The 22,652-nt window shown below is 36.6% G+C and overlaps 1 protein-coding gene across 4 annotated transcripts in view; it reads left to right on the top strand.

Annotated features, from left to right (window-relative positions):
• Positions 1-21,582, top strand: part of SLC39A8 (solute carrier family 39 member 8) — a 60,382-nt gene extending 38,800 nt beyond the window's left edge. For 3 of the 4 annotated variants that reach the window (XM_057417978.1, XM_057417977.1, XM_057417976.1), the window contains 7 exons: positions 5,122-5,290; positions 9,883-10,052; positions 10,585-10,707; positions 11,541-11,708; positions 16,859-17,066; positions 17,552-17,736; positions 20,370-21,582. In XM_057417978.1, coding sequence (XP_057273961.1) covers positions 5,122-5,290; positions 9,883-10,052; positions 10,585-10,707; positions 11,541-11,708; positions 16,859-17,066; positions 17,552-17,736; positions 20,370-20,516 — 1,170 coding nt within the window. In that variant the 3' untranslated portion in view covers positions 20,517-21,582. Of the gene's footprint in view, positions 1-5,121; positions 5,291-9,882; positions 10,053-10,584; positions 10,708-11,540; positions 11,709-16,858; positions 17,067-17,551; positions 17,737-19,022; positions 19,424-20,369 lie in introns of those variants that run through there. The other variant, XM_057417979.1, reaches the window with a different exon arrangement.
• The last annotated feature ends 1,070 nt before the right edge of the window (positions 21,583-22,652 follow it).

Below are 22,652 nucleotides of genomic sequence, written 5' to 3'. Positions count from 1 at the left end.
AAAGAAGACACAAAGTGGCCTAATCTTTGTGTGTTGGAAGACATCAGATGCCTAAGCTTTACCGATTCTCTGTAAGGGAAAATAAATGCCTCTGGAGAATAATTCAGGTCTTTCTCAGGCAGGCTGAATCCATTCAGGCTGCATAAATATCTGACTACAGGAGGAAACAAGGTTTATCTTAAACTTTCAGTTCTTAACTTCAGTGTCCAGATCCAGTGGGGTGACTCCCAGGCCTTTCTTATAATCAAGATAACACACCCCTGCTCTGTCAGAGAGTCCCTTATCCAAGCCTGAAGTAATTTTTAGTGGAGAGCTGATCTGTAAGGGGCAGGTGATACAGCACTTCAAAACCCAGTAGGAACAGTCTGTGTTCATTTCAGCCCAGAACTGGTGTTTAGTTTTAATGTTTTGTTCATAACAATTCTGTTAAGTGTATTAATCTTACAAGAGAGGGTCCGCCAGAAGCTGTTCCTTTTTCTTACAGTTTGAAGGAGTCTGGATGTGTAAGTCAGAGGAAAATGAATGTTTGATTTCTGTTTTCCTTTGATCCCAAGTTGACACAAAAAGATAAAGGAGAAGAAAATATTGTTTAATTTGTTGATGATGGTATTTGAATATGTGCTCATGTAGGCATTTATGGTAATGTATGTCCTATAGTGTCCATGAAGATGTTAATTTTTTTCCTGTAAAAGACAAAAAAAAACCCCAGTTTTTGGGGGGCACTGTTTGGAATGTTTGAATTGTCTCCAGTCACTTACGGTTTTGGTCTCTTTTTTTTTTTTTCCTTCAAGCACTTTTATGTTTGTATTTTCTTATATAAACATATATTTCTTATATATATGTGTTTATATAAGAAAATGTTTATATTTTATATAATTTTATATTTTCTTTGCTCTTCATTTTTTCTGTTATCACCTTTGCTTCATATATAAACTGACATACTGTCAGAGAAATAAGTAGTAACTGAGCCATCTCAAATACTGTTCACTGCTGGCTTTTCACATTTGACTGTGAGATTCCAACACATTTTAGTCCTACTAATAGTGATAAATTAGCAATTTCAGTATAATAGATGCTGGCATGTTTACTCACTCTTTATTTTATTAAGAAGATTTAAAACCATAGAAATATATTTGATCTTCTATCATTGTTTAATTGTAGTATGATAGCAATACACATGTGTGGTGAAGGATCAAATTACACGCTTAAAAACTTTGGTCAAAAAATACATGGGAGGTAAATGGGCACTGGAAAGAAAGCTTCTTAACATCACCTTTATTTTGTGCTTTGACGTAATCAGTAAGTGCTAAAATCGTGCTCCAGTTTCCTTCTCTGAGTTTTCTAAATCTGTGTTTATGCCAGTCTAGATGTTATGCCTGGATACTGTGTCTTAATGTAATGCATTTTAATTTTTAAACAAAATATTTGGACAAAATGAAGTTAAAATCTTTACTTTTATTCATGAACAGATATAAGTAATTTTTACCTCAGAAAAGAGTCTGATGTTTCCGGGCCAGCGAGAAAATAAATAGGCTTACTTGTTCTACCCTGTAAATGGCTTATTCCTACAGTATCTTCAGCAAATTTCAGCATTCATGTACAGTGTTCAGCTCCCAGCATGAGCAGCTGCCTTGAACATGTCAGGGTCTATGTGAAACCAGTACAGCACACAAAGGCAAACCAGCTTCATCTGGTTTGACTCTCATGGAGTGCTGCTTCTTGAAGGCATGGTGGTCTCCTACCATCCAGTTCTTACCCGTGCTGAGTGACAAAAAAACTGTCACCACATCAGCTTTAGATTCTTTAATTTGTTACAAGTAAGTTGGGGAAGACATAGTTGTATGTCTCTACTTTGCCTGATTCAGGCTCAAGCTAAGTAAAACAATAAAGTAAAAATGCTGGTCATGTAGGTATTCACTGCATTCTTTCTTTCCTGTTGCTGCTGAGTGACCCACTGATCAGCTCTGGTGTGGGCTAGGCTAGTATTTAATCTGGCAAGATCAAGAAACTGCAGTCCAGGTTGCTGCTGGGTATCTTTAGTACTTCACATGTGGAATGCTACAGATAAAACAAAGGTAGAACAAAGATAAGAAAATGGCTGAAGATCAGAAAAAGGACTGCAGGATGGTTGGACTGTATTATTTTTGTTAATTTTCCACATAGAGGTCCTCTCTGCATTTGTCCCATCCTTTCCTTCAGAGGATGTGGTGAGCTGGCATTTGCTTTGTTTATAACTATACAGGTGTAAAGAGATTCTAGATAGTTGGGTGTCACTTTATTTAATTTACCATCTTAAAGAAACCCAACCCATATTGGTCAATCATTTTTGGGAGAACCTTGCTAGGAGAAAAGTGAACATCTGTTTAAATAACCTAGTTGATAGCTTTTTTTGTTAGCCTGAATAGTTTGTATACATTCTACTAGTTTAAGTCCTCCCCAGTTCTAATGAAAACATTTTTTAAGTTATTTTTTTTAACAGTTCAGGGACCTGATCTCTTATGTCATATCTTTTTTGCAATTGTTTATTAAACTCTTGGTGACAGTCACATTATCGCCAGTTCCCTTACCTAACAGGCTTACTGAATAGCAGGGGGCAGACATGATGGTAGTCCTGGTAAGCCAGGATATCATTCTGAGTCCCCTGTTCCATGAGGCTAAATTTCCTTATGTTTTTACAGCAGTGTGGCTGTCTTAATGTATTTATTTGCCAAAGATAAATGCAGTTTTGCAATGTGCACACGAGTTGCTCCAGTCCAAGGCTTCCAATAGATCTAATCTTTTAATTAATCCTTTAATTGTGTCAGTGAACTCATGCAAACTTGCTTTTTAGCTCTTGGATGTATGTAGGAGTTTACTGTGAGGATGAGGTGACTTACAATAATGAATCATTTATAGGAATCATTATCCTATGGGTTTGCCCCTGGTCAGAATAATGAGAGTAATTAAATAAAATGCTGTTTGTCATCTTCATATAAAAGAGCTCTTGTCCATGGTATTTCTTGTTTGTTTGTTTGTACCTATCCAAAGTTACAAGTCTCAAGTTTACTATTCATGCTGTGTCTGATTTATGTTCTCTCCATAATCTATTTTTCTACCTACAACATGGTTTGGATTTTTGTGAACTAATAGTAATGCTAATATATTAGTATTTTAAAATACCAGTAATCCGTTCTGTATTTCTAGGAATGAGATAGTTAAAGGTGATTTCTATTAGAGACAGTTATGTTATGAATTTTCAGCTCCTACAAGCTTGATTTTCTAAGGTTTTTTTCACTGCAGACTTCCAGAAATGGCTCTGTGAGCCAGTAATACAAGAAACACCATATAGGAACTGTTCCTCTAAACCACAGCTATCCTTTCGTTGTTTCACTGGACATATTAGCCATTTATCTTGCATTAATCCATAATATGGAGTTAACTGTAAAATGGTTAGACACATAATCTAAGTTATGTTTAGAAAGCTCCAGAGGTTCATGTATTGGGCTGCTAAAGGCTGTCTCTCGAGTGATGCGCTACTTCCATTGAGATTGAGTGGACCAATGTGCTTGAAAGCAAAAAAACCACATTTTCTGTTATCAAGTTATATTTCTTTTATAAGTGATACTTTGACATTAGCTGAAAGAGGAAAGTATATGTACATTGCTTGTACATATTTGAGTCTTCAAGGTCTCATGGTTTTAACAAAACTTATGTTTAAGTTCAGTCATGTACTTGGAGTGCTCTTATAGACTGGGTTGTCAAAGAGGAAGCACAGAAGCATCCTGGATGTAATTTAGTTGGAGGTAACTTGAATTGGCCTGCATGTTCTCTTCCTCCAAGCTGAATCAGAAATAGTTACAGTCAAATGTTGTGTGCATGCCTTTCACCTTTTGGACAGTGTTAGAAAAATATGCATTAATGGAAGCGGAAGCAGCTCTGTTGAAATAAATGACTTGCAGTTGCTTTGGCTTATCTCTAGAAGGAATTTTCTTTACAAATAATAATCTTGCGTTATTGGAAGTGTTGTGGAATCTGAAGGCAAAACTGAAAAGTGCAGGGAGTGACCATTTGTTTTTTTATTTAGCTAAGGCTTCCAGTGCTTTACTTTTGCAACCCCACTGAGATTTGCTACAGGGAGACTTATACTCTATATTAGATATCCAGATAGAAGTAAAAAAGTTGATTTTTTTTTTTGTGGCTTGAGGCTCAACCTCTGTATGCATTTATTGTACAGCAGAAAGCCAATTCACTTTTGTTTACACTCAAAAAAGAGCACTTTTTCCTTATTGATTGTTGTAGAAAATAGTGAATGTGAATAAATGGAAAGTGTGAGGTGAAGGACTTCAGCAGTATAGAACATTTCATATTAAAATACTATTTTTTTTCTCTAAATGTATATTTTAAGATACTTCACGGACTAGAGACATATTTTTGATTGAAAGTAAGAAACAGAGCAACCAGCCCTGCCCCTGGCCTGGGTTAGTGCTGCTAAGTACTTTTATCCTTGACTTCTTAGATACTGTTTCTGTCCTGAGCTGAAGGCAAAGTGGAGATCTCATTGGAGTATGGGACGGTTTTACAAAACAACGTTTGCTGTTAATAATTATTGCTATAAAATGTATGAAAAAATGATAAATGCTACTAATGTTTAGACCATTTTTAAACATCTGGTTTGGGGAGGTAAGAAGTGCATTTTGTAAGGTAGCTATGGATTCTTGTATGAATAAGGGGTCACTGAATTACCAGTCATTTTCTGACATAATTCTGTCACTGAGACTTTAACTGCATCTAGTCTGTTCTTCTATGTAATTATTTTGTTATTACATGAGATTATAATTACTTTGAGCTATTCCTCCAAATATATTGTAAGGTTTAACTGTCCTGGTTCATAGGGCACCAGATTTGCAAATGTCTACTTAGAACACGTTCTGTTGATTTGTGATTTATCTGAAGATACTTCAAATTGCTTTTGCTTCACATTAAGCAGAGTGGTTTTATGCACAAGGCGCAAACAGTGTGTACGCTTCCTTGAAAATGTGTCACGGTATTTTCATGTTGTAATTCTTGGGTTTTTCACTGTATGACTTATTTCTTGGTTTTGCGTTAATGTATTAAGTTGATAAAATCCTTGTTTTGTTCCAGTGCTTGACTGGTGAGGAAATTTTTTCATTGCATGGGGTACCGAACAACAGTCTCGTATCATATTCAAACTTCTCCACGATATGTCCTGCTGTTTTGCAACAGCTCGTTTTTCACCCATGTGAGGATCAGGAAAATTTTGTGGATACATCTAAACCACATTCTTTACAAGGTCAGTTAACATTAATTGCATTTATACTGCTACTGAGGTGGGGTTTTCTTAGGGGAATAGCAAGCATTTGTCTATATGTAATAGGACTACCTTGTTTAGGAGGATGTAGTTGTAAAGTGGTAATATAAAATTAAAATACTGCTTCAGGTCAGTGAATTATCTAAACAAATATCCTCTCTTGACAGTGATCTATTCAAAGTGTTCTAGAGAAGGGTGAAAGAACCAAGTATCTTGTTATGGAATAACTTAGCTCTTAAAGGAAGAGTCCTTGTGACTTGTTTTATTTGGATAATGGTTTGTGCCTTGAAGCGTAAGGACTCTCACTAATAGCTGGTTAAAAGGACAGAAGATGGGAGTACAGAAGGGAAGTTTGTGCAGGTGATATACAGTGGGAAATTGGACTTAGGGGGATGTGTATGAACCAAAGCAAGTCAAGGTAAAATATTTAAGGGACTGCTTTCAAGTGGAATAATTTGCAGGTGGGAGTCATGACATCAAGGGAGCCAGTGACTGTTTTACTGAGGGAAAATACTCATATTCTTTCCAAACTCCAACTCCCGCTTTTATTTCATCTTCTGTGCATGTGGAACATCATCACATGGCTGAGTATCCTTCCTCCTCTTTTCCTCACTGTTATTTCAGTACTTATTATGTACAAAATTGTACAGTGCATTATAAAGTGTAGGACAGGGAAGATTCAGCCGGTTAATGAAGTTGCTTGTTGCACTGACAAGGATCAAATAGATAATGGCCTGTTTTGTCTATTTATTTGACTCAGTATTCCAAATAAATTTATTATTTCAAGGGAATCAGCTGAAATAAAGTCAAAAGTTAGGATCTTGGATGAGCAGGTGCCTAATGTCAGTATTTGTGAGAGGAGTTACAACAGTATTTTTCATAAATTTTCATAACTTTTGCAATATTAGTATTAATAACATTCTGGTTAATATAAGAGATGGTATTTATTAAGAATCACAGATCATTCCTAAAACTTAGCTATGTCACTGAATAATTAAAATTATATTTGATTAATCACTGAAGCCATAGCATCAATTTACCATGGTTGTTCTAGATGGCTTATACTGTATGAGGGCACATATTGTCAAGAAGTCCATAATATCTGCACTGGAGGGTAGGATCTGTCTTTCTCTGTTTTTTTATTTGGGACTGTTTTAAGTAGGTTGTACATGGAAAGCTTGACCTATAGTTAACCTTAGCTGTTTAGACCATCCCTCTTGTTTTTCTTTTATCCTGCCAGTTCAGAAGCTATGTCCAGTAGGCAGATAAGCAAGGCAGCCTTATCCCTGCCCCTCCCTTGGCCACAGTGTAAGAAATCTGCAACGCCTATGGTTTTAAAACCACAAGTATATGAAGCTGTGACACAATGACACAATAGTGGTACCTGTTTGGAAGGGGGCTCAAAGGAAGGCTTTTGGAAGCCTTCACAGAAAGACTCGGTGCCAAATGCAGATACCAATTTACACACACCCCCACCCTATCACAAAATTAGTTTGTATTGTGGCAGCATTGAGATGAGATGATTTCAGTTGCTGTCCATGAAGCAAAATCCTCTATGTATGTTTCCAGCTGCGTTTAAGTGAATTTTCTGCCCAGTGACTCCCACACACATAATGATACTCTGTATTCCAAAATACAAATGGACAAGACATACAGAAGAAACTAGCACAGTAAGCTTTATCAGGCAGCTACTTGCAATAGCAGAAAAGTGCTGCTGAAGCAGAGTAGAAGTTGAAATGCAGTATCTGGCTTGTCTTTTTCCTTGCGGTCTGTATAACTCATGTCTAACCTGGCTGACCCTGGGGGCACACTCATGTCCTTCCCTTTCTTGCTTCTCTGAAAGATAATGGGAGAGGTTTATAGAGCTACTTGAAATAGCTGGAAACGTACACTAGTGTTGCCTCTGTCCAAGCTCTGTGCTCTCTGCTTGGCTTCCTCAGAAAGTTATTCATACGCTCATTTCCCCTTTGTCCTAGGACAGGACTAAGGAAAAGTTCGAGCCTGCCTCGAGAAGGCCCAGAGCAGTCATTCCACTTCTCATAAGGCACAGAGCTGAGCACTGATGTTCTAAGGAGGGTACCTTACTTTCACTCCTGCCATTTTGCTTTTTGGATTTCTGGTGCCTTTGGGTATATTGGTTATCTCTTTGTTGGGGCTACAGTTCTAGAGACAGAAAGAATAATGGGAGTTGGCCAAGGCTGACCGTGCCACCAGTCCCTGAGGAAGAGAGTCTGTGTCCTAAGCAGAATGCTCTGCTCTGATGCAAAAAGTCAGATTAACCAGCTTTGAGGTACATAGCCTTAGCTTAGTGTGGATGGAGTCCCAGTGAATAAAACCACTTTTAAGACAGTGGTGCCTACGTGATACTGTGAAATACAGTCCACAATGCAGGAACTTTTGCAATATTGGTTGTCTTGGAATTTTATCAACCCCCTCCACCCCTATTTCCTATTTGTGGTATTTTTCTTGAAGTACCAGTTCCCGTACTTGCGTAATTATGAGCTAATACTGTTTGGGTTTTTTTTTTTTCCTTTCTAATTACATTTCAGGTCTTTTTGAACTCAAAGAAAAACTTGACACAAGGCCCGCGAGCACCTTCCTAAAAAATGTATAAGAAAGATCTTAGATTTATTTTATTCTGTTAAAAATTTCATTAGTTTAAATTAGTCCCCATATTGCTGAGGCTTATTGCAGTGAAATGCCTAGGTTGGATAATACTTAATTTATTCTTTCATTGAGGTTGTTTAATTGCTTATTTTAATTTCTCCTTATTCTTCCACTTTGGGTGAGTAAATCAGCACCAAAACATCAATATGTAAAATCCTAAATTCTTTGGGCTATCCAGATCTAGGGGATACTATATCCCAGTGTATTAGAATATGTGCCTACTTATGAGCACAGGCCCATTAATTCATTATGAGACATATTCCATTGCATTAAGCATACAAAATGGTGACAGTTGTATCATTTATAACATATACTTCAAGATAAGTGTCCCAGTATGTTTTGCTGTTCTGAACTTTCAGCATGAAAGTTAGACCATTTGTTAGTGAAACTACAGTATTGTGAAAACTTGTCTCACAATTTGGCAGTAACCTATTTTTTTTTTCTTTGTGCTTGGTTTTAAGCCCCATTCTTGTATTGTTTTTATCATCCACTGAACTACACACACCATTTGTAAATTTATCCTCTTTTGTTGCAAAAAGTAATTAGTACTGGGTCTTACAATTTTTGAAACTTGTTCTAATTTACTGTGTCTGATGAAGTCATTCAGGCAAGCACACTGTGCACTTCATATCTGATAAATGGGGTTTTTATTTTCTAACTCAGTTTAAAATTGTGCTCCCATAGTAATCCCAGACTGTAAACAGTGGTTTGTGACTCATGATGGCTTTGGAAGACCATGTATTTATTATAGATTTGACTTAAAAAGAAACAATTTACAAGCTGAATTGGCATTTATTGTAATGGAAATTTGTCTCCTGTATAGCTTAGTGAATCTACCCTATCTAGTTGTGTGTTTTTCCCTCGCTCTGTCTCTCAAAAATGGCAAATGAATGTTTGAACTGGCATGATTTACGTTTTGCAAATGCTTTAAATGTTTCTGATGCTTTCTGTTCTTGACATTATATAAAATTCATTGCATATAAAGATTGTGACACTTTGCAAACAAAGCAGTCATCCCAGTTGCAGGTAAGGAATCTAGCTTAGTGTGTTTGCCAATTGCGTTGCAGGAAAGTTAGGCTGAAGATTGTAATCTGATCTGTTAGTTTCTGCTATGCAGAAAGGAATTTATGGTAACTTCTCCACATACATATTGTAAAACAGTGGCGCAACTGTCTGGATTATATCAAACTGTTCTCATATAACCAACATTGTGTCGACTTTGGCTGTTATTTGTAGTTAATTTTTATGGATGAACCCATTGTCTTTGTGGATAACTTTGTGGTTCTGTGGCATCACTTGAGGCAGTGTTGTAGACCTCTTCACTGCAACCTTTAACGTTTTTTGCCACACTCACAGAGCTCATAGAATGTTTTGGGTCGGAAGGCACTTGAAAGAGTGTTAGGAACAGAAAGTCACCACCTCAGGATGAATTGAAGGAGTCATCCTTTATCAGGAAAGATGTTTTGGATCTAGTACAGCCAAGACAGCAGGCTTTGTATCTTGTGGCGATCTAATCTTGTGTTAGATCCAATGGCGATTACATCTAACCCTGGGACTAGTAAGAATCTTTGCCTTATGTCTATGCTATAGCTACTTGGACTATTGGCCTAACCCTTAATTTTTACTCTTCTGACTGTAGAGAGACCTGATTTATACTAGCAGCAGATAGGCTGTTCCAGATCTGCACTAGCAGAGTTTCCATTTTTAATATGGTAGTCCTGGACAATGTTTCCAGTTATTTCCTTTCTGCAGGTATGTATCTTAAGTATCTATGCATTTGTGAAGTATAACTTCAACAAAGGAACCACTCTCCTTCCTAATTCCATGTTAATTTAGCTGTTAGAAAAATTGCAAACAGCCTGAAGTGAGTGTTATACTAAAATATATTTCTCCTTGTTTGTCCACAGTTTGGGGATTTGGGTTCCTGGCTGTGACTATCATTAACTTGGCATCGCTTCTGGGATTGATTTTAACTCCCCTATTAAAGAAGTCATATTTTCCCAAGGTTTTAACCTACTTTGTGGGTTTGGCCATTGGTACTCTCTTTTCTAATGCAATTTTCCAGCTCATTCCAGAGGTAAGCAAGGGGAATCATTTGGTTTTCGTATTAGTTTCTAAAGGTATTAATTTTAGAAGCATGATGCAGTGGGGTTCTGTGTGCGGTTGCAGTCTCATTGTTGATGGGGTTCAATACCATCTCTTTCTGGCTGGGTGAGAAAAGCCATCGAGATGTATGTCTAGTTGTACCATGGGAAAGACCAAGGACTATCCTGCCTCTAGGCAGAAAGAGAAATGCATTAGATAAAATGCTAGTGACTCTTAATGGGCTACAGGCTAGACTCTCCTTGTCTTGCATTTTACTGCTGCATTCTGCATTTAAAGTTCTACTGAATTCAAACACTGTTAACATTTAATCCAAGTTAAAGAAAAAAAAATCTAAAAAGATCAGTACCTTTCATAATTTCAGCCCCATGGAAACTTATGGTCAGTAGAGAGACAGTCTGTAGTTTAGCAGAGTATCTGTGTGTGTGTGGAGATTGTTTGCTTGTCTTTCTGTAAATGTACTAAGATTACACATTAATTTGCATTGTTTTTTTCTTCATTGTTAGGCATTTGGGTTTGACCCAAAAGTAGATAACTACATTGAGAAAGCAGTTGCGGTGTTTGGTGGATTCTATATTCTGTTCTTTGTGGAAAGGATTCTTAAAGTCATATTGAAGATCTATAACCAGGTAATGAAACATATCACTAACTGAACAAGCCTTGCTTTAAGTACCTGTCATATTTTGAGGTACTTGGTAGTTTAATAAAATGGTTTTCCATTTTACCTGAGGAATTCAGTCTTACTGTGTATTCTGACATAACTGTTTAAAATCCATATGGATAGGGGAAGCAATCTCACTTTTTTTAGGGAGTTGAAAGCAGAGCTGGGAATAGAATCCAGATGTGACTGTGGTCTGTTGTCACTGACATGTGCTTCAGTTGCTCTCAACTGTCAAGTCATTGCTGTGCTAGCTAAACACATCAGAAAAAAGTGGAAATACATAAGAGCTGGAGCAAATGGAGTCTGCCCCTAGAGCTCCCCTTCTGGCAGGAGAAGTCAGTCCCTCCCAGACTGGCTGGTATTGAAGATTCTGAAGATTAACTGTCCCGCATTTGTAATAACTGCACCCAAAAAGAAAAGGAAGAATTTGTTGCCCTTTATTTTGGGGAATGGTTGACAAAGGCTGAAACGTCTATTTGACAAGCAGCCATGAACAGCTAGCAAATGTTGGTCACTTATGGTCGTGTGTTCAGCTTGGGAGGTTGTGCATAATGGTACAAAAATGAAAAATCCCCACATGTATTCTGATTAGCTGAAAGTAAGAGACACGGTAGGAACTTAGATACATTCGGAGTTCATTTAAATACTTAAATGTTTACTGCTGCCCATTTAAACTTTTGTTGAAAGCAAAGCAGCGTGAATATGATGCCCCCCAACTTATTCTTTTTTGTCTCTATATTCTTATTTTTGTTACTATGCTTTTGTTTTAATTAGCTACCTACTTACTTATTTGTCACCTAGACTGGCCATAATGACTCTGAAAACAGTGGACAGAATCGTTCTCAGGAGAAGCCTAACCCACCCAAAACACTGCCATCCAGCAATGGGGGGACATGTTATGCAAATTCAGCCGTCATAGAGAGCAATGGAAATCTTGGTTTCGACAGCATCAGTGTGGTCTCAGCACAGGTGTGAAAATTATGTCTATTTATTTGTTATATCCCTGCCAATCTTATAAGCACATCTGACGGGAGAGTTAATACAAGTTTTTATTACTTTTGTCAGTTTTTTGTACATTTATAGCTTTTACCTTGCTTGAGCAAGCTTGTGAAAAAAAGTGTGGGGTTTTGGGCAAGCTTACAAAAGCTGAATGATGCATTCAATTTGTAGTCAACAGAAAGAACTAATTAGTATCCGTGTCAGGGTGGGTAGAACAGAGATATATTTAATCAGATAATTCAGTTAATTTTGATTTTGTTATTGTTTTGCTTAGAAGAGTGGTACTGTTTTGCTGGATAAAAGTGATAATGTGTTTCAGTGTTTCATGATCCATATTGTGTTCCTGACTATGTAAAACTGTAAATGTGAGAACTTGATTCCTCTGAATCAATGGTTAATGAGGAAAACCAATACAGTATGTAACTTCCACGCAGTATATTGTGCTACTCCAGTATACTGTGGGATTTACAGAGCTAGTATGTTGAGACAGAAGCCATTCCTCCTGGTGTAACTTTTATTATTTCAGATTTGTTCTTTTTATTTCTCTGTTTGTTTTCATACTACAAACATGACTTCCTTCTGTCTGAGAAGAAAATGGAAGCAGGGAAAGAAAGCTGATGTGTTTCTTTACTCTTTTCCAGTACAGGGAGGAGCAGTACTGTACCTTATTTAAGAAAAATAAACCACATAGAAATAGCTCTCTCTTGATAAGGCAGATTTTATCATAGTAGTGATTTCTGGTTTATCACCTATATTCTGTAGCCAGCAAGTTATTTGTAAGTAGCAAGTAAGGAGCAGGAGAAGAAGACAGAGGCAGGCCCTAGCAGCCAGGAGAGAATCTGAGAGTTCTGCCTTGAGCCTGTAGGCTCCCGTGGCATTTGATGCACACAGTTTAAAGTACCAAAACTGTAGTTGTCATTTCAGTAGAAATATCATGAAGCCGGGTGGATACTGGGCATTTTAAAAACTGGGAGAAACATGCTTAATAATTGAAATTTCCTGGGCACCAAGAGGGAATTAGTATTATGAGTGTCCCTAAACTGTATTTTGTAGATTTATAAAACAACTCACTCTCTATGGAGACAGTCATCTCCAGTGGTATGGGTGGTGTTTTTCCATTCTGTTTACCAGAAGTTTTATCTGGATCTATTCCATTATTACATTTTGGTGAGCCATCTGCTTATGCGTAACATAAACATCAAAAATCATACCATATATTATAATAATAAAATGTAACTATATAGCATTTACTTCTAGCAACTAGTTTAGATGGAGTGCTCATGAAATAAAGTATTGTAGGTCACCCCAGGATACTTCGTGGATCATACGTTTCCTTTTATTTTGACATTGACTTTAAGAACTTAAAATTCCACAAAGGTTCTTCTTCTCTGCTTATTCTTCTTGCAAAAAATTCATAATTCCCAGTTTTTCTTTCTCTCCATTTCTCCAAAGTCAGGCTGAGAATATGTTGTATTAAAACCTCCTGAAAGTAACAGGGTGAAATTCACTCTGGAGCCAAGGCTGGCTGCAAGGAAAGCCCAGTGGGCAGATAGTCCCCTGCTGATAACTGGAGATAGCAAAAAAAGCTATCATTACTTTTCCTCCTCCAGTCAGGTTCAGAGGCGAGGTAAGCTTCAAAGTCATTAGGAGGCAGGGGAGGGCCAATGTGGCTGAGGGATTTTGGAGCAGGCTGGGTAGTGCCATGAGGGTAGGGCACACGTTCAAGTTTACAGGCATTTGGTTATTTGTGAAGGAACCATTTGGCATAAGTGAACACCTACCTAATAGAATTTTTATGTGTCCTTGTAATCTAAAGCTTATTACAGAGGGCAAACACAACATAGCTGCAAATCATCACGTAGGCTTTAAGGAGGGAGTTTGAAGTCTAATTGTACTAAAGTGTATTAATTGTTTTCAGCCATGAGATCCAGCCGTATTCTCTTTCTTAATGCCAGAACAGACTGACTGCCGGAGTAAATCTGAATGTTTAATTAGTCACATACTTTCAGATTTCACTTGCAGTAGTAAATGCAACCAAGGAAACCTCTTTCATACTTACCCCAAATTTTTATCTACGATGCATTAAAATGATGTGGCTTTACAACAGAATCTTTAAAGAAGATTTTCTTTCAGAGACAATTTGCTGAAGTGTCTGTATCCTTGAGTGCACAGTGTTAGAGTTGTATAACTAAACTTCATGGTGGCCTTTATTTATGCCCTGGAGGCCAGTGTCAGTGGTCCTTCTTGGTCCTGTGGGCACTGCCAGAGCACACAGAAGGGCATGTCTCATTCATATCTGAGGGAGTCAGAGTTGCATTAGAAATAACAATAGTAATCTGATGAGATATCGTAGGATAAAATAAGAGAGTCTCTGTATGATTTCTTAAATTTGGGAACAAAGGATATGACATTACTTTTAAAGAAAAAATTGTGTTCAGAAGAGCAAAAGTACCAAGGATGTCTTTGGTTCACCATAAACTGTGGAGATACAAATAATACAGATCTGCACTAATAATTAATAAAAGTCAGACCTGATAGTCCAGTTGGGCATTACAATGCTCCTTAGCTGGCACCTTGTCTGTGATGAAACTATCAAACTACCATGACAAAGTGAGAACAGTCCAGCAGAGACAGACATTGTTAGTTTTCGCCTTGGAATCTTATGTATTTGTAGGGTCAGTTTGTCAGTATTCTGCCTGATCTTAAACGTTAAGCATATGCATTAGTCGTCCATCTACTTCTATTTGACACACGAGCTGTTAAAGTTCAGAATGTAAACCCAGACAAACAATGTAATTGTACTTTATATAATTTATAGAAGTCAAGACATTATCTGAAATAGATTACAGGCAAGAATTATGATACTTCAAAGCTACACAGTAAACAGCAGATAGCCCTGTATATATTACAGAAGCCTCCCAGTAACTGATTTCCAGTTTTTAAATACCAATTGTTTCTGCATTTTGAAAGACTGGATCAACAAAGTGATTTTTAGAACTTAATCAATACTGTTCTCCTAAATTGCAAATACTTTAAAAAGTACATAAGTAAAACAGCCCAAACCTCAGCACATTTGTAGAGTCAGTTCCATTCTTAATGAGTTCAAGTTAATTCTAAATAGCATCTTCTTACTCAATGTTCATTTTCTTCATACGCACATGGAAGGTTCAGCACATATATTTGTAAATTATTTAGTTCAAGGAAAAAACCCTTTCTGATCAGATTTTCATGTTTGTCACACATATGCAATGCTGAACTGGAAGCTGTGCAACTGGTACCAGAACATGGCTCTTTTGCTTGGTGCTATGGCTAAGCCAGTTATGCCCCTACAGCCCACAGAAAACTGTAGGCACACAACACACATGGTTTCCACAAAAAAAGCCTGAATGTGCTTTGATGGGAACAAACATAAACACATAGGCACAAGTGACATTTTTGCATGTTTCTATTATTTGCTCACTGTTTTCATTTTTTCATCGTAATAAACACTTTTTGTAAAACCACTTATTTTATGGAGATGCTTGGCATTTCGTGTGGGATGTTTTTTGGTAATAGAGGGTTTTTATAGAACAAAACCCACTACTACCTCTCTTTCTCATATATAATAGAAGTTACTAATATACCTTTTCAAAATGCAGTCTGATGGATTGTCCTGGTTTCAGCTGTAACAGTTACTTTTTTCTCCTTCCTAGTAGCTGGTGCAGTGCTGTGTTTTGGCTTCAGTCTGAGAACAGTGCTGATAATACCAATGTTTTAGTTGTCGCAAAGTAGTGCTTACTTTACATCAAGGAATTTTTAGTCTCTCATGCTCTGCCAGTGAAGAGGGGCACAAGAATTCAGGAAAGAGCAGAGACAGGACATCTGACCCAAACTAGCCAAGGGGCTATTTCATATCACAGCATGTCATGCCCAGTATTTAAACTGAGGGGAGTCACCCAGAAGGCAGATGGCTGCTTGAGTTGGGCTGGGTGTCGGTCAGTGGGTTGTGAGCAATTGCATTGAGCGTCACTTGTGTTTATTGGGTTTTTTCCCTTTCCTCTTTTAGTTTTATATTCTTTCCCCTTGTTATTTCCCTTATTATTATTATTAGTAGTAGAAGTTTAATATTATACTATAGTAATTAATATTATACTATTAATATTATACTTTAATAATTGAACTGTTCTTATTTCAACCCATGGGGTTTCTATTTTTTTGATTCTCCTCCCCATCCCGCCAGGAGCAGGGGGATACTAAGGGGGATGGTGAGTGAATGGCTGCGTGGTGCTGAGTTACCAGCTGGGCTTAAACCACGACAGGATCATCAGGAATTTTTTAGGGAAGGTTAATTTGTGCTTCCTACTAAAACGGTAGTTCCTTTTACTGGGGTCATGTTTTGTGTTACTTCATGGCACCGCATGTATAAATTATTTTCACTTTTGTGGGTATGTATGTGCATTGGAGGTTTGTATTAGCCTGTTGTTCTCATGCTCTGAGCCTTCAGTTTGCACAGTCAGAATTACCCACTTATGTTTTTATTAAACATGCACTTTGTAGAAACTAATTTGGATAACTGGGCATGACTGTCATTGCTGCAGATTAGAAATGAAGTTTATGGAGTATCTGGATGTGTGTCTATATTCATATGTACATGGCTGTTATTGTGGCAGCTAAGTGTGTGTCTGAGAGCATGATGTACTGGCAGTATGTAACTGGGCCAGGTAGGAAATGGGTTTTAGATAGGAAACGCATGCTGTCTGTCACTGTGATCAGATCCTTCTGACTATACATGCTTAATAAAGGTGGTTTAGGAGGCTATGAGGAGCTTGCATTCTCTTAAACTGACAGATACTCCAGAGAGACATTCAGACCACTGTAGTGTGAACTGTTTTCTGCCTTAGCTGAAGAACATTTAAATAAAGCTTTGTAGAGAGAAGGGTGATTTGGCCCTGTGTGTTAACTTGTTGGAACAGAAAACATTTGCTGCTGTTACCTGTGCTTTTTTGCTTCTTGAACCAAGCATTTTGGTCTCCATATGCAGTAGTGCTTTATTTTATACTTAGCATTCATTTAAAGACAGAAAAGATGCCTTCTTTATTTAGCGTTGTATGTAATTGGTTTTTTCTGTTATTTTTTTCTAGGAAGAAGCCACCCAAGCCAATTTATGCAAGTGCCTTAATGGGCGTCCACTGTCAAAGATTGGTACCATTGCTTGGATGGTAACACTGAGTGATGCTGTACATAATTTCATAGATGGTTTGGCTATTGGTGCTTCCTTCACTTTGTCTCTGTTTCAAGGGCTTAGTACCTCCATAGCCATCTTGTGTGAAGAGTTTCCTCATGAACTGGGTAAGGAACTTCATTCAACACTGTTTACTGTGGAAATCGCTGTTATTGGAGGTTGTGCTGGCCAAAATTTGGCATTGATTGAAGGTTTAGATAAATTATTGGAGAACATATTCATCAGAAAATTTCAAAGCACCAAAATACACATCTAGCGCAGAAAGGTCCCAGGTGCAGATGGGTGAAAGCTGGTATATTAGAGAGGTATTAATTGGCCTGTTCATATATGCTACATACACTGTTGTATACATTATTTTTCTGAAATCCTTATAGGTAGTTCTGTGTTTCTATGCTCTTAGCTCAAATGTACATAGCTACTTGCTTTAGAATATTTCAGTTACCCTAGTTTTGAAGGGAAATCCTCATTATATACTTGAATGAAGAAAAACATCAGGGATCATAATTTATATACGGATCATGTCTTCAGACTTCCTTTGAAATGAGAAAATAATCACAATATCATTTTCTGAAGATTTTTTTCTTTCTTTTAGGGGATTTTGTCATCTTGCTTAATGCAGGAATGAGTACTCGGCAGGCTCTGTTTTTCAATTTTCTGTCTGCATGTTCCTGTTACATTGGGATGGCGTTTGGTATATTAGTAGGCAACAACTTTGCTCCTAACATCATCTTTGCCGTAGCTGGTGGAATGTTCCTGTACATCTCTTTGGCAGATATGGTGAGATTTGTTTTCATTTATTTATTTTTCTGTAAGAAAACAAAAACTCCAGTAGAATTTACATTAGTAAAATTAGTAAATTTTGTTAATTAGTAAAATTAATAAAATTTGTCCCTCTCTTACTGGTGTCATCTACTTATCATCATTAAATCATCAATTATATGTTTAATGGAGGCACACAAATAGTTATGCTTATTCATGAAACATGAAAACTTTTCACTTCATGAATAGGGCTGTTCAGATTATTGCTGACACAGAATTTTAGAGAGAAATGAGCTTTTTATGAATTTGGGCTGGCTTCATCAAAGAGTAAAAAGTGTAGACATACTTTGTTCTGTCATTTTGAGGTGCCAAAGTATTTATCTTTATTATTTTTAAAAGGTTCAATTGTCTATTTAAACCATATTTTGAAAGAAAAGAAAGAAAAACAAGTTAAACCAAGTTAAACAAAATGAAACTAAATATTTAGTTTTGAGTTGAATGAAAGGTGTTGTGTAACCACAGTGAAAGCTTTGGGGTTCTTTAAGTGAAAAACCTGACTTAAATTCTGTTCTGGTTTAAATTAAACAGTGCCAGCTCCAGTTTCTTGGTTCAAACTAAAATTTGCTAAACTCTATTCACAACAGTCTATCATTTATTTTTTAAAGTGTGCAAGAAGATCTAAGCCAAAGAAATTGTACTAGGATTCAGATCAGATTTAGACGATTGCTGATGAAGTGGTCAGCAGCATTCCAAAATTTACGATGACGTATTATGTCAAAATGAGAGATATCTTTCAAGAATTTTAAGTTTTATCATGCTTAATTCATTGTTGTAAGATCAGATGTATCTGCAAAGGTGTTTACAGCTGCCACAGGAGAATACATTTGAGTATAGAGCTGGAAGAGTGAGGCTTGAATTTGAAAAGATTTTGAGACCCCAGTTTGGTTCTATATGTATTTAGGAGCTGTCACCTAGTTAAAGTGACTATTTCAATAAATACGATTATAATTTAGGTAATAACATAGAATTTAATAAGTAATAATGTTAGAGTTAAATGAACAATTTAGATTTTGTTTTATAAATTGGCTGTACCTTAATTGCTAAAGCTTTTCATTTAGTTTCACTCCCATTTAATGAATAGTAGCTTACTCAATGTAAAACTCATGACATAAATTGAGAGTGGCTCAACTTAAGTTTGTTATTAAATCCATCAAAGTAGGTAACATTCTTTTCTTTGTATCTGTTCTGTTCTCTGTTTCTCTCTGTCTCTTTCCCTCTGCCTCAATCTTTCTCTCTTTTTATAGGTTTTTGGATTGTATCATTTACCTATCTGAATCTTTCTTCCCCCTGAAAAGTCTGAAATAGGGTATTCAAGTGCTCTATACAGAGATCTGGCTTTACGCTTTCTGTTACGGTTTTCACACACTTCTGATTTTCTTGTCCAGAAGCAGGTAGGATTAACTAGAATGTCATTCCTTCCTTATTTTCTTTCTGCTAATCTGTTTTTCCTCCAGTATTGGCATAGTCCATCTTCTGCCAGTAAAATCACTGTGTAGTGAGGCTGTGACATGTGAGAATGTATACACTGAGGTGTGTGCACAAATGAGCCTTGCTGTATGGCATGAAGCTGATCTGGTTTGTTGCCTCTTGTGCAAGAGAATTACGGAACACTGGAATGATTTCTGGGAAGGTTTGGCCACTTCACACTTACCTTCAGTGGCTGCTTTTGCCTTGTGAGAGCAAAGAAAGATACAGTTTCTGAGTCACCCAGCCTGAAGGTTTCTAACTAACACTGAGATATATAGTGTTCTTTGCATTCTGGCTATATTACTTTCAGCACAACAGAAGAGTTCAAAGCTTATTTGGGTATGTTTGTCAAAATCTACTGGAGCTGACTTTATCTGCAGCAAACACATACCCTAAATCACACCGTAGAGGGGACTTTATCACAAATGCTAATCTGCCATCACCTCCATTTGCTCTCAGAGGAAATATCTTTGTTCATGCAGTCAACAACAGATAGCCATCCTTTGCTATTATGTTGCCATTAAAATGCGTGTTATGGAATGAGGAATCCCCTTCATTGCACTGTAATGTAATATTGCATGTGTTATCACCAGTTTCACAACATTGTTCTTTGTTTCTTGCTTTACCACTACATCAGCCCACCAGGCCTTCTATTTGTAACAGATTTCTTATTTCTGAGAGGTTGTCTCTGTTTTTAGCTTCACTTCATTTGCTTCTAGATAAAGCAGAAGGGTCTTAATCTTCCATTTCCCCGCAAAAGATTTCTCAGTTTATATTACTGAAGGAAGAAACACAGCATTTAGCAATACAAGGGCAGCTGCTCCCAGCAACGTATGGACCAACAATTGGACTCTAGGAGATTGCTGGAATTAAAAAGAGGAAATTTGCATGAGAAAAAACCAGGTGAAATCACAGCAGAGAGGAGCAAAACACCATTTCATTTCAACATCCTTGGTGAAATGTTTTTTCAGGGTAGTTAGGGTGACCCAGTCCTGTGACTGCTTTCATCCTCTGTTATTTGTAATATTCAGCCCTAAGTAAAAATATGGTTCAGTTCTTAGTGCCTGAGGTTATGCATGCTACCACGAGGTGGCAATACTTACCTAAAAATATCTGTTTTTCAGTTCCCAGAGATGAATGATATGCTGCGAGAGAAAGTGACAGGAAGAAAGATGGATCTGACATTCTTCCTTATTCAGAATGCTGGTTTACTAACAGGGTTTACTGCTATACTGATGATTACCTTGTATGCAGGAAATATTGAGCTGTGATAATGCAAGTGAAAATGGAATCAGTACTGAAGACATCAAGTAAATTACAAATGGAAGACACTTGAAATCCATAAAGGGACATTGTTTTAATCTACTTCGTTTCAAAATGGTGACAAGTCCTGTCCTGTCCCCCTTGTTCCAAATATGGGAAATTCTTCTTTAGGACTTGCAGTCAATCCAAATAGTAGAAGCTGTCAACTTCTGTACCATGCCAAAGAACCGATTCTAATGTTTGTATTTCTACTTAAAACTATCAGACATACCTGAACTGTCACAGAGAAAGAATGTCACTTGGCCAGTAGAATTATGCAATACTTGCAACTCAAGACCAAATGAAAGCTGAGGTCTTTCAGGGAAGATGCTTATTTAAAAGAAAATAATGGAGTCTCATATCCTTTTTTAACTGTGATGAAGGCAAACAGTTTCAAACTAGTCAATTTTCATTACTCTTTTTTATAGGATTTGTCTGTGTAGTGTCCTCTTTCCCCACCAAAAAAGGAATTAATTATAAAAAATCAAACTTTTTCAGAGTAGGTACTAATGAAGCTAAGATTTTTAATTACTAATTAACACTGGAAGGAAAGATACCAGTTACTGCTTTTGATCTTTTCTCTTTATAAGTGCACTAGGGAATCGTTGATTTATTTTGAGAACCACTTTCCTGAATTAGGGGGAACCTGTGTTAAATTTATGACAATTTATCAACTCCATAATATTTTAGAAATATTGAATATTTTTAAAAACGTTCAAGCATTTTGTATTTTATAAAAAATGTTTTCTACTGAAGTTCCACAAATATCCCTTTTAAAAATGAATATTTTAGGCTAAAGTTTTTAAAGATTGTTAGTTTTAAAAAGTGAAATTTAGAAAAAAACTTGCTAAAATCAACATTCCAGTAAGCTTTTTTGTAATTTGAATAATTTCCTTGTGTGCAGTTGGGTGAAAGTAAGTGATACTGAAATATACAAACTCTGATCACAGTCTGTTGCATGTGAGCTTTCTAAAAATCATGCTTTTATGTATGAGTTCTTCTGAAATAAACAATTCAGCTACTCTGGTGTTGTAAGATGTGTGCAAGGAAATTAACAAAAAAATATATTGCATTTCAGTTACCACTAAGCTTTAAAGGAAGTGCCATTATTCCCTTGTAAGTTACTTTCTTCATTGATTCTTAGGCAAGTTTTACAACTTCAGAGAAGGCAATGTTGTTTCTTGACATGTTTCCTGGCAGTAGGAAGTGATAAATCTTTTATTTTTATTCCAGTATTAAAATATTTTTTCTGTCAGGTAAAAGACTTATTTTAATATTTTGTTTGAATATCATCTGTAATTACATTAGAAAAAATTACTTCTCTAGGTGTCTGGTTTGAAAAGCTTTAAGTTAAACTGCACAGGACTTGGAACTGATACTTATTTTAAAATATGCTATAATGCTAAATGTAATTATAGTAGTCTGGTACTTGCTGTATGGAAAAAGCATTTATTAGTCACTCTATGCCCTCTAAATTTCAGTGAAGAAGAAACTTCTTAGCTAAAGAAAGTTTCACTGAAACTTGCAGCCACTCCACATTCTTTCCTTTAATTCTTTCTTTTGTTAGAGTCCTTGGTTATAAGCTGTTTGTAAATGCTACTCTTGTAGATAACAAGAATGTAACTATGACTGTTCATTGACTTTTAAAAATAATTTGATGATAATATGCCTGCATCATACTTTTTACCTTTAAATCCAAACATTTGCAAGGGAGACTTGATTTTTGTTATTTCCCTACGGAGGAAAAAACTGAGACACAAGTCATTGAAATAACCTACTTTTAGATCACAGAGCGGACTAGGGGTGGAACAAAGTATGATTTTTCAAGGTAGTGTGCTAGTCACAAACCAAATTGCCTTTTCTGCTAGTGGAATATTTGGTAGGTAAGAAAGCTTTCACTCAAGAAAGATTTCACTCAAGCTGGTTTGTCTATATAATCTTTGTTATTATGTTTGTCCAGTATACATACAATACATCTATTCCAATTCTAGGACTGCCAGTGATTTCCTAGATTTTGCTGATACATCCAAGGAGGAAGAAGCAAGGGCAAACCCTCAAAATAATTGTTGGTTTGTGACAAATAAGACTGCAGTAAGTTACTCTGT

Source organism: Pezoporus wallicus, unplaced genomic scaffold, assembly GCF_028554395.1.
Source record: "Pezoporus wallicus isolate ANWC-B61680 ecotype Strahan unplaced genomic scaffold, APGP_CSIRO_Pwel_v1 contig_6999, whole genome shotgun sequence".
NCBI lineage: Eukaryota > Metazoa > Chordata > Aves > Psittaciformes > Psittacidae > Pezoporus > Pezoporus wallicus.
The sequence above is the reverse complement of the archived record's forward strand: the minus strand, read 5'-3'. Positions and strand labels throughout refer to the sequence as shown.